Source organism: Procambarus clarkii, chromosome 22, assembly GCF_040958095.1.
Source record: "Procambarus clarkii isolate CNS0578487 chromosome 22, FALCON_Pclarkii_2.0, whole genome shotgun sequence".
NCBI classification, from domain to species: domain Eukaryota; kingdom Metazoa; phylum Arthropoda; class Malacostraca; order Decapoda; family Cambaridae; genus Procambarus; species Procambarus clarkii.
The window spans coordinates 19,928,163-19,945,340 of NC_091171.1; the positions used below are offsets into that span (position 1 = coordinate 19,928,163).

Genomic DNA, 17,178 nt, shown 5'->3' on the forward strand with positions numbered 1-17,178 from the left:
CCTTAATCCGCTTGACCATCACGACCGGACATAAGGAAGTGATAGCCGAGGCTATTTGAACCACTTCCCCGCCGGCACTCGGATAGTAATCTTGGGCATAGCATTTTATCAAATCACCTCATTCTTTGGGGCACACGTGAGGAACACAAATGCAAACAAGCCTGAAAGGTCCCCAGGACTATATACAACTGAAAACTCACACCCCAGAAGTGACTCGAACCCATACTCCCAGGAGCAACACGACTGGTATGTACAGGGACGCCTTAATCCGCTTGACCATCACGACCGGACATAAGGAAGTGATAGCCGAGGCTATTTGAACCACTTCCCCGCCGGCACTCGGATAGTAATCTTGGGCATAGCATTTTATCAAATCACCTCATTCTTTGAGGCACACGTGAGGAACACAAATGCAAACAAGCCTGAATGGTCCCCAGGACTATATACAACTGAAAACTCACACCCCAGAAGTGACTCGAACCCGAAATTGCGAGGCTATTTCCCCATCATCCCACCGGCACTCTGATGGTAATCTTGGGCATAGTATTTTATCAAATCACCTCATTCTTTGGAGCACACGTGAGGAACATAAATGCGAACAAGCCATATTTATATATTTTTCGATTTTTTTTTCTTGTGAAATGATAAAGCTATCCATTTCATTGTGTATGAGTTAATTTCTTTTAATTTGAGTTAAAACTAACGTAGATATATGACCAAACCTAACCAACCCTACCTAACCTAACCTATTTTAACTTAAATTAATCTAAACTAACATAACTAAGTCAATAATTTATGTTCCTAAAATAATATAATAATAATATTTCAAATAAACCAATTGGAAACAATATTTTGAAAATAAAGAAAATCACTCGGCCTATTAGGCCTTGCATACCAGGCCGAGAAGTGTGTTCTGACTACTAGGTACAACATATATCTGTATATGCTTAGCCCAATTTTAGTACATAAATGTACTATGAAAAGTCTTGGGAAAAGTTTGGATTAATTTTGCTCTCATTTTCGGGCCCATCTAAAAAAAATAAAAGCACAGAACGTGATCTTATGTCGATGGATTCCACAGTCCATATTTTGTACTTTCATTCATAGTAACTTCTCTCTCTCTCTCTCTCTCTCTCTCTCTCTCTCTCTCTCTCTCTCTCTCTCTCTCTCTCTCTCTCTCTCTCTCTCTCTCTCTCTCTCTCTGCTCTCTGTCTCTCTGTCTCTCTCTCTCTCTCTCTCTCTGTCTCTCTCTCTCTCTCTCTGCTCTCTCTCTGTCTCTCTCTCTGTCTCTCTCTCTCTCTCTGGCTCTCTCTCTCTCACACGCCTCACGCCTCACGCCTCACGCCTCACCAGGGTGCCGGGATGGCTGTGTACCGGGGTGAAGTCCAGACTCCGTTGACGGCTGGTGATGCCGTGAGTGTCGGAGTCCACGGGGCCGGGTCCAGTGCTCTGTGGCCTGTGGGGGAGGGAAGGAGCTACAGCATTCTCAGGTGTGATGTACTTGACTCAATCACACTGAGTTAAATATACTCATCTAAACCATCTATAGTTAATGTATACCCGCATAATTCTTAATGGTCTCTAGGGAAAATGTTCTCACGTAACACTAGCTCCTTGTAAAGTCTACACAATATGAGCTAATTACAAAAAAGGTATACACGATATGGCTACTTACAAGTATACTCGATAATTAGTATTGACAAGAAAAGAATACTCGATAAGACCTATTTACAAGAAAAGTATACTCGATAAGGACTATTTACAAGTATATATACACTTGCAAATATGCAAGTGCAAGTATATTCTCCTTGGAAATCCTACACGCGACAGAACCATCTCACAAGTAAGGCGTAACTCACGCTGGATGACCGCTGGGCAACGGTGGCTCACCTGAACTTCATGACGGTGCGCTTGAGAGAGTAGTTGTAGCCGGTCCAGGTGTACCAGTTGACCCCGTCAGCGAAGGACCGGTGCGGCCCGCCCAGGTACCACCCGTTGAGGTTGGCATCGTGGCAGTTGCCGTACCACCAGGCGCCCTTCACACACACACACACACACACACGCGCGCGCGTGTCAGTCGCAGGAGACGCCCCGTCGCCAGCAGTAGGTGGGGTGCCAGCGGGAGGCGAGAGGATGTCAGGCGCCATCAGGCGAGGTTGGTTAGCGTGGATCACATCATCACAGAGGGTCAAGACAAGCCACAGACAAGATCATCGCAAGTCAGGAAAGGAAATTAGAAGTTAGCGTGGGTCATACATAATGATAGATCAGAACAGAAGATAAATAGTAATAGTGGACAAGGGGATGAATGTGAATGGTCAGAACACGAACAATCAAAATATATCATATGTTAGTGATATATAAATATATATATATATATATATATATATATATATATATATATATATATATATATATATATATATATATATATATATATATATATATATATATATATATATGTGTGTGTGTGTGTGTGTGTACTCACCTAGTTGTACTCACCTAGTTGTGTTTGCGGGGGTTGAGCTCTGGCTCTTTGGTCCCGCCTCTCAACCGTCAATCAACAGGCGTACAGATTCCTGAGCCTATCGGGCTCTGTCATATCTACACTTGAAACTGTGTATGGAGTCAGCCTCCACCACATCACCCCCTAATGCATTCCATTTGTCAACCACTCTGACACTAAAAAAGTTCTTTCTAATATCTCTGTGGCTCATTTGGGCACTCAGTTTCCACCTGTGTCCCCTTGTGCGTGTTCCCCTTGTGTTAAATAGACTGTCTTTATCTACCCTATCAATTCCCTTCAGAATCTTGAATGTGGTGATCATGTCCCCCCTAACTCTTCTGTCTTCCAGCGAAGTGAGGTTTAATTCCCGTAGTCTCTCCTCGTAGCTCATACCTCTCAGCTCGGGTACTAGTCTGGTGGCAAACCTTTGAACCTTTTCCAGTTTAGTCTTATCCTTGACTAGATATGGACTCCATGCTGGGGCTGCATACTCCAGGATTGGCCTGACATATGTGGTATACAAAGTTCTGAATGATTCTTTACACAAATTTCTGAATGCCGTTCGTATGTTGGCCAGCCTGGCATATGCCGCTGATGTTATCCGCTTGATATGTGCTGCAGGAGACAGGTCTGGCGTGATATCAACCCCCAAGTCTTTTTCCTTCTCTGACTCCTGAAGAATTTCCTCTCCCAGATGATACCTTGTATCTGGCCTCCTGCTCCCTACACCTATCTTCATTACATTACATTTGGTTGGGTTAAACTCTAACAACCATTTGTTCGACCATTCCTTCAGCTTGTCTAGGTCTTCTTGAAGCCTCATACAGTCCTCTTCTGTTTTAATCCTTCTCATAATTTTAGCATCGTCCGCAAACATTGAGAGAAATGAATCGATATCCTCCGGGAGATCATTTACATATATCAGAAACAAGATAGGACCGAGTACAGAGCCCTGTGGGACTCCACTGGTGACTTCACGCCAATCCGAGGTCTCACCCCTCACCGTAACTCTCTGCTTCCTATTGCTTAGATACTCCCTTATCCACTGGAGCACCTTACCAGCTACACCTGCCTGTCTCTCCAGCTTATGTACCAGCCTCTTATGCGGTACTGTGTCAAAGGCTTTCCGACAATCCAAGAAAATGCAGTCCGCCCAGCCCTCTCTTTCTTGCTTAATCTGTGTCACCTGATCGTAGAATTCTATCAAGCCTGTAAGGTGTGTGTGTGTGTGTGTGTGTGTGTGTGTGTGTGTGTGTGTGTGTGTGTAATTACCTAAGTGTAGTTACAGGATGAGAGCTACGCTCGTGGTGTCCCGTCTTCCCAGCACTCTTTGTCATATAACGCTTTGAAACTACTGACGGTCTTGGCCTCCACCACCTTCTCACTTAACTTGTTCCAACCGTCTACCACTCTATTTGCGAAGGTGAATTTTCTTATATTTCTTCGGTATCTGTGTTTAGCTAGTTTAAATCTATGACCTCTTGTTCTTGAAGTGCCAGGTCTCAGGAAATCTTCCCTGTCGATTTTATCAATTCCTGTTACTATTTTGTATGTAGTGATCATATCACCTCTTTTTCTTCTGTCTTCTAGTTTTGGCATGTTTAATGCTTCCAACCTCTCCTCGTAGCTCTTGCCCTTCAGTTCTGGGAGCCACTTCGTAGCATGTCTTTGCACCTTTTCCAGTTTGTTGATGTGCTTCTTAAGATATGGGCACCACACAACAACTGCATATTCTAGCTTTGGCCTAACAAAAGTCATGAACAATTTCTTTAGTATATCGCCATCCATGTATTTAAATGCAATTCTGACGTTAGAAAGCATCGCATAGGCTCCTTGCACAATATTCTTTATGTGGTCCTCAGGTGATAGTTTTCTATCTAGAACCACCCCTAGATCTCTTTCTTTATCAGAATTCTTTAAAGATTTCTCACATAATATATAGGTTGTATGGGGTCTATGTTCTCCTATTCCACATTCCATAACATGACATTTATTAACATTAAATTCCATTTGCCAGGTGGTGCTCCATATACTTATTTTGTCCAGGTCTTCTTGAAGGGCATGACAATCATCTAAATTTCTTATCCTTCCTATTATCTTAGCATCATCAGCAAACATGTTCATATAATTCTGTATACCAAGTGGTAGATCATTTATGTAGACAATAAACATCACTGGTGCAGGAACTGAACCCTGTGGTACTCCACTTGTGACATTTCTCCATTCCGATACATTGCCTCTGATTACTGCCCTCATTTTTCTATCAGTCAGAAAATTTTTCATCCATGATAGAAGCTTACCTGTCACCCCTCCAATATTTTCCAGTTTCCAGAACAACCTCTTATGTGGAATTCTGTCGAAAGCCTTTTTTAGGTCCAGATAGATGCAGTCAACCCAACCATCTCTTTCCTGTAATATCTCTGTGGCTCGATCATAGAAACTGAGTAAATTCAATACACAGGATCTTCCAGATCGAAAACCATACTGTCTGTCTGATATTATATCATTTCTCTCCAGGTGTTCTACCCATTTAGTTTTGATTAGCTTTTCCAATACTTTCACTATTACACTCGTCAATGATACAGGTCTATAATTGAGGGGGTCTTCCCTGCTGCCACTTTTGTAGATTGGAACTATGTTAGCCTGTTTCCACACGTCTGCTACGATTCCTGTACACAGGGATGCCTGAAAGATCAGGTGAAGTGGAATGCTGAGCTCAGATGCACATTCTCTCAGAACCCATGGTGAAACGCCATCTGGGCCAGCTGCTTTGTTCTTACCGAGCTCCTTTAGCATATTTTCCACTTCATCTCTAGACATCTCTATCCGCTCTATGTTGTTCTCTGGAATTCTTATTGTGTCTGGTTCTCTGAAGATTTCATTTTGTACAAACACACTTTGGAACTTTTCATTTAATGTTTCACACATTTCCTTTTCATTTTCCGTGAATCTGTTTCCCATTTTCAACCTCTGGATATTATCCTTTACCTGCAATTTGTTGTTTATGAATTTGTAGAATAGGCCCGGTTCTGTTTTACATTTATCCGCTATCCCTTTTTCAAAATTTCTTTCTGCCTCTCTCCTTACTGCTGTATAGTTGTTTCTCGCATCTTTCTATCGCTGGTATGTTTGGGGGTTTGGCCTCTTCCTATACTGATTCCATTTTTGTGTCTTTTGGTCTCTTGCCCTCTCACAATTTCTGTCGAACCAATCCTGTTTTCTGGCCCTGCACCTCTGTTTTGGTATGAATGTTTGTGTGCCTTCCTCGTATAGTTTTAACAATTTGGCATACATTTCATTTACTTCCCTGCCTAGCAACAATTCTGTCCAATTACACTCATTAAAAAAATTTCGAAGTTCCCCATAGTTGCCTCTCTTTAAATCGAGTTTATCAACTGTTTCAATGTCCCCATTTTCTTCTAGATGATATCTTAAAGCATATTTAATGTCTAACAGGACGTGATCACTTTTTCCCAAGTGTGTGTGTGTGTGTGTGTGTGTGTGTGTGTGTGTGTGTGTGTGTGTGTGTGTGTGTGTGTGTGTGTGTGTGTGTATGTGTGTTTGTGTGTGTGTGTGTGTGTGTGTGTGTGTGTGTGTGTGTGTGTGTGTGTGTGTGTGTGTGTGTGTGTGTGTGTGTGTGTGTGTGTGTATGTGTGTGTGTGTAATTACCTAAGTGTAGTTACGGGATGAGAGCTACGCTCGTGGTGTCCCGTCTTCCCAGCACTCTTTGTCATATAACGCTTTGAAACTACTGAAAAAGAGGTGATCATATCACCTCTTTTTCTTCTGTCTTCTAGTTTTGGCATATTTAATGCCTCTAACCTCTCCTCGTAGCTCTTGCCCTTCAGTTCTGGGAGCCACTTAGTAGCATGTGTGTGTGTGTGTGTGTGTGTGTGTGTGTGTGTGTGTGTGTGTGTGTGTGTGTGTGTGTGTGTGTGTGTGCGTGTGTGTGTGTGTGTGTGTGTAAATTACGAAAATTACGAAAATTACCACGTGATGAAAAATGTAGAGTATTAGACCACGGAGGAAGAATTGAAACAAGAATTTCCATAAGTACTTTCGTATATTAATACATCTTCAGAAGGAATATGAATCCATTCATACTCCTTCTGAAGATGTATTATTATACGAAAGTACTTTGGGAAATTCCTGTTTCAATTCTTCCTCCGTGGTCTGACACTGTCATTTATATATATATATATATATATATATATATATATATATATATATATATATATATATATATATATATATATATATATATATATATATATATATATATATATATATATATATATATATTCTTCTCCGAGGCTATGGGTCCCCACATTGGCACCAGTGGGTGCCAACGTTTTCGGCTCCCTAACCTAACCTAACCTATAAAGATAGGTTAGGTAGGGTTGGTTAGGTTCGGTCATATATCTACGTTAATTTTAACTCCAATTAATAAAAATTGACCTCATACATAATGAAATGGGTAGCTTTATCATTTCATAAGAAAAATATTAGAGAAAATATATTAATTCAGGAAAACTTGGCTTATTATGCAAATCGGGCCTTGCATAGTAGGCCGAGAAGGGCGTTCTGGCTACTAGGTACGACATATATATATATATATATATATATATATATATATATATATATATATATATATATATCGACATACAAATGTAGATATTAAGGCTGTAGAACATGTACGCCATTGAGAATGTCACCTTGTAGAGTCGGGCGCAGCTTCGCTCTACGAAGTCTCCATCACGACTGTCGTTGTCAACATCGAAGGTGGAGAAGGGCAGACCGTTGTGAGAGTACAGGGAGTCTCCTGTAGGGGGGCCAATTCATGGTAAATATATTTTCAGTTGTTGTCCTAGCAACTATTGGTGGTTTTAACACTAGTCATTAAAAGTAGAGTAATTATTTATTAAAACGTCTCTGAACCAAAGTTTAGTAACTCACCGGCGTTGCCAAAGTAAACATTGGCGTGGTAGAGGCGGTAGGCGTCTGACTCAGGTCCGACCCGGAAGCCCCGGTAGCGAGCGAAGCGCGTGTTGCCGGACCAGTCGTGCAGCTCCACGTGCAGCTCGTACCGGGTCTGGTTGTCCACGTTAGTGAGCGCCCACAGCAGGATATTGCCTGGAAGGACCTCGCCAGTCGGTCGTGCGTCACAGTCAGACAGTCAGGGCAGTGGGGTGGGGGTCACGTCGTGGAGGTGGTGAGGGAGGGGGGAGGAGGGAGGGCGTGAAGGAGAGAGAGCGAGCGAGGTTTAACTTAGAGGTTGAGGCGGAGTATTGGTGGGTGGATGTTACTGTTTGCTCGAGTTCATTTATAGCGGAAGAACATTTCATGGGTGTGAACAATTTGTCGTTAAATGCTCTCATGTCGGTGTGGGTTAAGTTTCGTGTTGGGCTAAAGGCTTCTCATCTACGGCAGGGTTAGGCCTAATATGACCGACAGAATTTGACAAACCAAAAGCAAGTGAAATAACTTTAGTCCTTTCTCGATATCGACTCGATCTTCATTAATCTATTTTGATGATATATTTATTAATTTTGCCAGGAACGTAAGAGGCCTGGTCGAGTAAGAGACCGGGCTGCGGGGGGCGTTGATCCCAGAAATCAACGCAAGATAAGGTGTGCAGACAACGAGTCACAATAACGTGGCTGAAGATATGATGACCTCACCACACACCACAAGATGAACAGACGAAATGTGGTCGTCTCTTTATCTTGTGGTGTGTGGGTTGGTCACCAAGACGACGTAGTTATAGGTACTTATTGTTATGCTGTGATTAATGTACACCATCCATGACTGTCACGAAGAGAAAAGGTTACAATAACACGGCTGAACACAACCTAACGCTCACATATGGACAGCAAGAAGGGAGGAGACTTCGAGCCTTATCATGTCGCAATAAGGGTTCAGGACCACCCAAAAACGACGCCACTTTCCTCCGTTTATATAAGTGTGTCTGGCTTGGGCACTTTAACTGTCGTATTCCGTCTCGCAGGAAATATGTCAGTCCGCAAATGACGTGCCAGCTGATGTCTCTGTGTGCCCTAGACCCCGGGGTCGTCTCTGTGTGCCCTAGACCCCGGGGTTGTCTCTGTGTGCCCTAGACCCCGGGGTCGTCTCTGTGTGCCCTAGACCCCGGGGTTGTCTCTGTGTGCCCTAGACCCCGGGGTCGTCTCTGTGTGCCCTAGACCCCGAGGTCGTCTCTGTGTGCCCTAGACCCCGGGGTCGTCTCTGTGTGCCCTAGACCCCGGGGTCGTCTCTGTGTGCCCTAGACCCCGGGGTCGTCTCTGTGTGCCCTAGACCCCGGGGTCGTCTCTGTGTGCCCTAGACCCCGGGGTCGTCTCTGTGTGCCCTAGACCCCGGGGTCGTCTCTGTGTGCCCTAGACCCCGGGGTCGTCTCTGTGTGCCCTAGACCCCGGGGTCGTCTCTGTGTGCCCTAGACCCCGAGGTCGTCTATGTGTGCCCTAGACCCCGGGGTCGTCTCTGTGTGCCCTAGACCCCTGGGTCGTCTCTGTGTGCCCGAGACCCCGGGGTCGTCTCTGTGTGCCCGAGACCCCGAGGTCGTCTCTGTGTGCCCTAGACCCCGGGGTCGTCTCTGTGTGCCCTAGACCCCGGGGTCGTCTCTGTGTGCCCTAGACCCCGGGGTCGTCTCTGTGTGCCCTAGACCCCGAGGTCGTCTCTGTGTGCCCTAGACCCCGGGGTCGTCTCTGTGTGCCCTAGACCCCGGGGTCGTCTCTGTGTGCCCTAGACCCCGAGGTCGTCTCTGTGTGCCCTAGACCCCGGGGTCGTCTCTGTGTGCCCTAGACCCCGGGGTCGTCTCTGTGTGCCCTAGACCCCGAGGTCGTCTCTGTGTGCCCGAGACCCCGGGGTCGTCTCAGTGTGCCCGAGACCCCGAGGTCGTCTCACTGTATTAAGCACCATATTCATAACACCTGCCACAAGCATATTATTTCTTCGGTGTTTACATTTTAAGCTAAGACCTAAGAGTTCCTTACTCACAAACAACATATCCTACAACATAACCCATCCTGCCTGTGGCAGGTATAATTACCTGAGCAACAATGACAACAATGGTAAACAGTTTACGTTTGGACGGGTTATTGACCATCTTACTGCGCAATGAGATTTTAAAACAGTGCATCATATCGAGGATTGCGATTCCAACCATTTTAAGATAGTTTAGCTCATGTTATTTTACCTTATAACACATTCTGTGAGCAGAAGTTACTCTTTAACTGATCCTGTGAGCATCAGTGTACGCCATACACCATCCTCTGGGCGGGAGTGGATAACATATACCATCTTGTGAGAGTTAGTGGACCCCATAACCCATCCTGTGAGTAGTAGCTGACAGCATATCCCATCTTATGAGTGGTAGTGGACCCCATAATCCATCCTGTGGACGGTAGTGGACCCCATAAAACATCTAATGAACGTTAGAGGACCCCCCATAATCCATTCTGTAAATGGAAGAGGACCCAAATAATCCTTCCTGTGAGTGGTAGAGGACCCCCCCATTAACCCATCCTTTGGTAAAACAATTACAGTGACAGATCAGGAAACACTGAACAAGATTCTGGCTCTGTGTACGATAGGCGGCCTGGGCAGGACTGTCATAGTCAGTGGTTACTGTCATGGTCAGTGGTTATTGTTGTGGTCAGTGGTTATTGTCATGGTCAATGGTTATTGCTGTGGTCAGTGGTTATTGTCATAGTCAGTGGTTGTTGTTGTGGTAAGTGGTTATTGTCGTGGTCAGTGGTTATTGTCGTGGTCAGTGGTTATTGTCATGGTCAGTGGTTATTGTTGTGGTCAGTGGTTATTGTCGTGGTCAGTGGTTATTGTTGTGGTCAGTGGTTATTGTTGTGGTCAGAGGTTATTATCGTGGTCAGTGGTTATTGTTGTGGTCAGTGGTTATTGTTGTGGTCAGTGGTTATTGTCATAGTCAGTGGTTATTGCTGTAGTCAGTGGTTATTGTTGTGGTCAGTGGTTATTGTCGTGGTCAGTGGTTATTGCTGTAGTCAGTGGTTATTGTCATTGTCAGTGGTTATTGTCGTGGTCAGTGGTTATTGTCATAGTCAGTGGTTATTGTCATAGTGAGTGGATATTGTCATAGTCAGTGGTTATTGTCATTGTCAGTGCTTATTGTCATTATCTGTGGTTATTGTTGTGGTCAGTGGTTATTATCATGGTCATTGGTTATTGTCGTGATAGTGGTTATTGTCGTGGTCAGTGGTTATTGTCGTGGTCAGTGGTTATTGTCATGGTCATTGGTTATTGTCGTGATAGTGGTTATTGTCGTGGTCAGTGGTTATTGTTGTGGTCAGTGGTTATTGTCATGGTCAGTGGTTATTGTCGTGGTCAGTGATTATTGTCATAGTCAGTGGTTATTGTTGTGGTCAGTGGTTATTGTTGTGGTCAGTGGTTATTGTTGTGGTCAGTGGTTATTGTCGAGGTCAGTGGTTATTGTTGTGGTCAGTCGTTATTGTCGAGGTCAGTGTTTATTGTCGAGGTCAGTGGTTATTGTTGTGGTCAGTGGTTATTGTCATAGTCAGTAGTTATTGTCATTGTCAGTGGTTATTGTCATAGTCAGTGGTTATTGTTGTGGTCAGTGGTTCTCGTCGTGGTCAGTGGTTATTGTCGTGGTCAGTGGTTATTGTCATAGTCAGTGGTTATTGTCATAGTCAGTGGTTATTGTTGTGGTCAGTGGTTATTGTCATAGTCAGTAGTTATTGTCATTGTCACTGGTTATTCTCATAGTCAGTGGTTATTGTCATAGTCAGTGGTTATTGTCGTGGTCAGTGATTATTGTCATAGTCAGTGGTTATTGTCATAGTCAGTGGTTATTGTCATAGTCAGTGGTTATTGTCGTGGTCAGTGGTTATTGTCGTGGTCAGTGGTTATTGTCATAGTCAGTGGTTATTGTCATTGTCAGTGCTTATTGTCATTATCTCTGGTTATTGTTGTGGTCAGTGGCTATTGTCGTGGGCAGTGGTTATTGTCATTGTCAGTGGTTATTGTCGTGGTCAGTGGTTATTGTTGTGGTCAGTGGTTATTGTTGTGGTCAGTGGTTATTGTCATAGTCAGAGGTTATTGTCGTGGTCAGTGGTTATTGTTGTGGTCAGTGGCTATTGTCGTGGTCAGTGGTTATTGTCGTGGTCAGTGGTTATTGTCGTGGTCAGTGGTTATTGTTGTGGTCAGTGGTTATTGGCGAGGTCAGTGGTTATTGTTGTGGTCAGTGGTTATTGTCATAGTCAGTATTTATTGTCATGGTCAGTGGTTATTGTTGTGGTCAGTGGTTATTGTCAGAGTCAGTGGTTATTGTCGTGGTCAGTGGTTATTGTCATGGTCAGTGGTTATTGTTGTGGTCAGTGGTTATTGTCAGAGTCAGTGGTTATTGTCGTGGTCAGTGGTTATTGTCATGGTCAGTGGTTATTGGTATGGTCAGTGGTTATAGTCGTGGTCAGTGGTTATTGGTGTGGTCAGTGGTTATTGTCATAGTCAGTGGTTATTGTCATAGTCAGTGCTTATTGTCAAAGTCAGTGGTTATTGTCATAGTCAGTGGTTATTGTCATATTCAGTGGTTATTGTCATGGTCAGTGCTTATTTTCATGGTCTGTGGTTATTGTCATATTCAGTGGTAATTGTCATGGTCTGAGGTTATTGTCATGGTCTGTGGTTATTGTCATAGTCAGTGGTTATTGTCATGGTCTGTGGTTATTGTCAGAGTCAGTGGTTATTGTCATGGTCTGAGGTTATTGTCATAGTCAGTGGTAATTGTCATGGTCTGTTGTTATTGTCATAGTCAGTGGTAATTGTCATGGTCTGAGGTTATTGTCATGGTCTGTGGTTATTGTCATGGTCTGTGGTTATTGTCATAGTCAGTGGTTATTGTCATGGTCTGTTGTTATTGTCATAGTCAGTGGTAATTGTCATGGTCTGAGGTTATTGTCATGGTCTGTGGTTATTGTCATGGTCTGTGGTTATTGTCATAGTCAGTGGTTATTGTTATAGTCAGTGGTTATTGTCATGGTCAGTGGCTATTGTCATAGTCAGTGGTTATTGTCATGGTCTGTGGTTATTGTCATAGTCAGTGGCTATTGTCATAGTCAGTGGTTATTGTCATAGTCAGTGGCTATTGTCATAGTCAGTGGTTATTGTCATAGTCAGTGGTTATTGTCATAGTCAGTGGTTATTGTTATGGTCAGTGGTTATTGGCATGGTCAATGGTTATTGTCACAGTCAGTGGTTATTGGCATGGTCAATGGTTATTGTCACAGTCAGTGGTTATTGTCATAGTCAGTGGTTATTGTCATAGTCAGTGGTTATTTTCATGGTCAGTGGTGATTGTCAGAGTCAGTGGTTAGTGTCAGGGTCAGTGGTTATTGTCATAGTCAGTGGTTATTGTTATGGTCAGTGGTGATTGTCATGGTCAGTGGTTATTGTCAAAGTCAGTGGTCATTGACAGGGTCAGTGGTTACTGTCGTGGTCAGGGGTTATTGTTGTGGTCAGTAGTTACTGTCATGGTCAGTGGTTATTGTCGTGGTCAGGGGTTATTGTTATAGTCAGTGGTTATTGGCATGGTCAATGGTTATTGTCACAGTCAGTGGTTATTGTCATAGTCAGTGGTTATTGTCATAGTCAGTGGTTATTTTCATGGTCAGTGGTGATTGTCAGAGTCAGTGGTTAGTGTCAGGGTCAGTGGTTATTGTCATGGTCAGTGGTTATTGTCGTGGTCAGTGGTTATTGTTGTGGTCAGTGGTTATTGTCATGGTCAGTGGTTATTGTCATAGACAGTGGTTATTTTCATGGTCAGTGGTGATTGTCAGAGTCAGTGGTTAGTGTCAGGGTCAGTGGTTATTGTTATGGTCAGTGGTTATTGTCATGGTCAGTGGTTATTGTCATGGTCAGTGGTTATTGTCATAGTCAGTGGTTATTGACATGGTCAGTGGTTATTGTCACAGTCAGTGGTTATTGTCATAGTCAGTGGTTATTGTCATAGTCAGTGGTTATTGTCATTGTCAATGGTTATTGCCACAGTCAGTGGTTATTGTCATAGTCAGTGGTTATTGTCATGGTCAGTGGTTATTTTCATAGTCAGTGGTTATTGCCGTGGTCAATGGTTATTGTCACAGTCAGTGGTTATTATCATTGTCAGTGGTTATTGTCATGGTCAGTGGTTATTGTCATGGTCAATGATTATTGGCATGGTCAGTGGTTATTGTCATGGTCAGTGGTTATTGTCATGGTCAATGGTTATTGTCATAGTCAGTGGTTATTTTCATGCTCAATGGTTATTGTCATAGTCATTGGTTTTTGTCATAGTCAATGGTTATTGTCATTGTCAATGGTTATTTTCATAGTCAATGGTTACTATCATAGTCAGTGGTTATTGTCATAGTCAGTGGTTATTGTCATAGTCAGTGGTTATTTTCATGATCAGTGGTTATTGTCATAGTCAATGGTTATTGTCATAGTCAGTGGGGATTGTCATAGTCAATGGTTATTGTCATAGTCAGTGGTTATTTTCATGGTCAATGGTTATTGTCATGATCAGTGGTTATTGTCGTGGTCAGTGTTTATTGTCATAGCCAATGGTTATTTTCATAGTCAGTGGTTATTGTCATGGTCAATGGTTATTGTCATGATCAGTGGTTATTGTCGTGGTCAATTTTTATTGTCATAGTTAATGGTTATTGTCATAGTCAGTGGTTATTGTCATAGTCAATGGTTATTGTCATAGTCAGTGGTTATTGTCATGGTCAGAGGTTATTTCATGATCAGTGGTTATTGTCGTGGTCAGGGGTTATTGTCATAGTCAATGGTTATTGTCATAGAATGTGGTTATTGTCATGGTCAATGTTTATTGTCATGGTCAGTGGTTATTGTCATGATCAGTGGTTATTGTCGTGGTCAGTGGTTATTGTCATAGCCAATGGATATTGTCATGGTCAGTGGTTATTGTCATGGTCAGTGGTTATTTTAATGGTCAGTGGTATTGTCATAGTCAGAGGTTATTGTCATGGTCAGTGGTTATTGTCATGGTCAATGGTTATTGGCATAGTCAGTGGTTACTGTCATAGTCAGTGGTTATTGCCATAGACAGTGGTTATTGTCATAGTCAGTGGTTATTGTCATCGTCAGTGGTTATTGTCATGGTAAATGGGTATTGTCATGGTCCGTGGTTATTGTCAAAGTCAGTGGTTATTGTCATGGTCAGTGGTTATTGTCATGGTCAGTGGTTATTGTCAAGGTCAATGGTTATTTTCATGATCAGTGGTTATTTTAATAGTCAGTGGTATTGTCATAGTCAGAGGTTATTGTCATGGTCAATGGTTATTGGCATAGTCAGTGGTTATTGTCATGGTCAGTGGTTATTGTCATGGTCAATGGTTATTGCCATAGTCAGTGGTTATTGCCATAGACAGTGGTTATTTTCATAGTCAGTGGTTATTGTCATCGTTAGCATTTATTTTCATGGTCAATGGTTATTGTCATAGCCAATGGATATTGTCATGGTCAGTGGTTATTGTCATGGTCAGTGGTTATTGTCATGGTCAATGGTTATTTTCATAGTCAGTGGTATTGTCATAGTCAGTGGTTATTGTCATGGTCAGTAGTTATTGTCATAGTCAGTGGTTATTGTCGTGGTCAGTGGTGATTGTCATTGACAGTGGTTATTGTCATGGTCAGTGGTTATTTTCATAGTGTTACGAACCCGGATCCAGCGTCCGAGCAAGGAGCAGTAACAACTACGCCATCTGTGGGTCAGCTCCCGGAACCCCCGCCAAACGGACGACGACACCTAGTGAGGACAGCGTGTACTGGCCTCGAGGACCAGTTTCCAGTCTGGTTCAGCACTCTACACCGCCGCTCCTGACCTCTGGTGAGGTGGTGCTCCGACGACAGCGCCATCTATGGACTGGATACGTCAGGTGTTTGTGCCCAAGCCCTTAAGTGTGGTGTATTAGTGTCCCGGTTATTGATGACGTGTCTGCTTACAGAGTCGACCTGGGACCGCTGTGTTGAAGGTTGAGTCAGTCTACCCGAGGCAGCCAGTCTCCATACTGTGAAGTTTGCTGCAGCTGTTGTGACGTCGTCCCCCCCGGAAGAACACTGTGGTGTGTTAGCCTGCCATTGGCGTGGCAGTGAAAGGATTTACCCGGGACCGACTGTTGGAGACGATCATCCACTGGGGTATTGAGGACAGGAGGGTGATTTGTGATATCACACGAGTCTCCTGTCTAGGGCGTACCCCTTATATCGTTCGTGGAGTGGCCGTACCAGCCTTGGTGGCTCAGTACCTGCCAGCAGACCAGCTGGACGTGTGGTTGACGGCCTCCACGACGGTGCCCCCAGTGGACCTGTGTTTTGGCTGACCTGTGGCCCGGGTAGGCTCGGCATTCTCAGAGGACACGTCGTGAGGCCACGAAGAAAGCACCAAGGACTCAGCACCAAGTGGTGTGGCACCAGCGTCTTCAGCAGAAGACCACGATGAAGGATTAATCCCCTTGTATAGTGTTAATACCCTCCCCCTGTGCACGTTTGATTTTTATATATTTAATAGGTGATGGTAATAATTATAATATTAAGTTCTTAGCTTTCTTTCCCTACTCCCTTTAAGTTAATTGCGTCACGGATCTCATCCCTTGATAGCCAATACTGGCTTGGGAACGGATACATATATCTTCCTCTAACAACATCAGAGTAAGGACCCCGTTGCGTCCCGAGAGGGCCGTAACACATAGTCAGTGGTTATTGTCATAGTCAGTGGTTGTTGTCATAGTCAGTGGTTATTGTCATAGTCAGTGGTTATTGTCGTGGTCAGTGGTTATTGTCATGAACAGTGGATATTGTTATGATCAGTGTTTATTGTCATAGTCAGTGGTTATTGCCATAGTCAGTGGTTATTGTCGTGGTCAGTGCCTATAGTGATGGTCAGTGCTTATTGTCATGGTCAGTGGTTATTGTCATGATCAGTGGTTATTGTCATAGTCAGTGGTTATTTTCATTGACAGTGGTTATTGTCGCAGTCAGTGGTTACTGTCGAAGTCAGTGGTTATTGTCATGATCAGTGGTTATTGTCATGGTCAGTGGTTATTGTCATGGTCAGTGGTCATTGTCATGGTCAGTGGTTATTGTCATGGTCAGTGGTTATTGTCATGGTCAGTAGATATTGTCATGGTCAGTAGATATTTTCAAGGTCAGTGGTTATTGACATTGTCAGTGGTTATTATCGTGGTCAGTGGTTATTGTCAAGGTCAGTGGTTATTGACATGGTCAATATTTGCTCTAATTGTCGGTGGTTGTTGTCATGGTCAGTGGTTATTGTCATGGTCAGTGGTTATTGTCATAGTGAATGGTTATTGTCATTGTCAGTGGTTATTGTCATAGTCAGTGGTTATTGTCATGGTCAGTGGTTATTTTCAAGGTCAGTGGTTATTGGCATTGTCAGTGGTTATTGTCATTGTCAGTGGTTATTGTCATGGCATGTGGTTATTGTCATGCTCAGTGGTTATTGTCATTGTCAGTGGTCATTGTCATAGTCTGTCGTTATTGTCATGGTCAGTGGTTATTGTCAAGGTCAGTGGTTATTGACATGGTCAGTGGTTATTGACATTGTCAGTGGTTATTATCGTGGTCAGTGGTTATTGTCAAGGTCA

At 43.5% G+C, this 17,178-nt stretch overlaps 1 protein-coding gene across 1 annotated transcript in view; it reads right to left on the minus strand.

The window, feature by feature from the left end:
* The window catches only part of LOC123758835 (microfibril-associated glycoprotein 4), a 68,215-nt gene that overhangs the window by 2,206 nt on the left and 48,831 nt on the right, over window positions 1–17,178 (minus strand). The window contains exons 5-8 of the mRNA XM_069329523.1: window positions 7,463–7,639; window positions 7,222–7,328; window positions 1,891–2,036; window positions 1,351–1,456 (exon numbers count right to left, since the gene is read on the minus strand). Of these exons, the coding sequence (XP_069185624.1) occupies window positions 1,351–1,456; window positions 1,891–2,036; window positions 7,222–7,328; window positions 7,463–7,639 (536 nt within the window). The remainder of the gene's footprint in view (window positions 1–1,350; window positions 1,457–1,890; window positions 2,037–7,221; window positions 7,329–7,462; window positions 7,640–17,178) is intronic.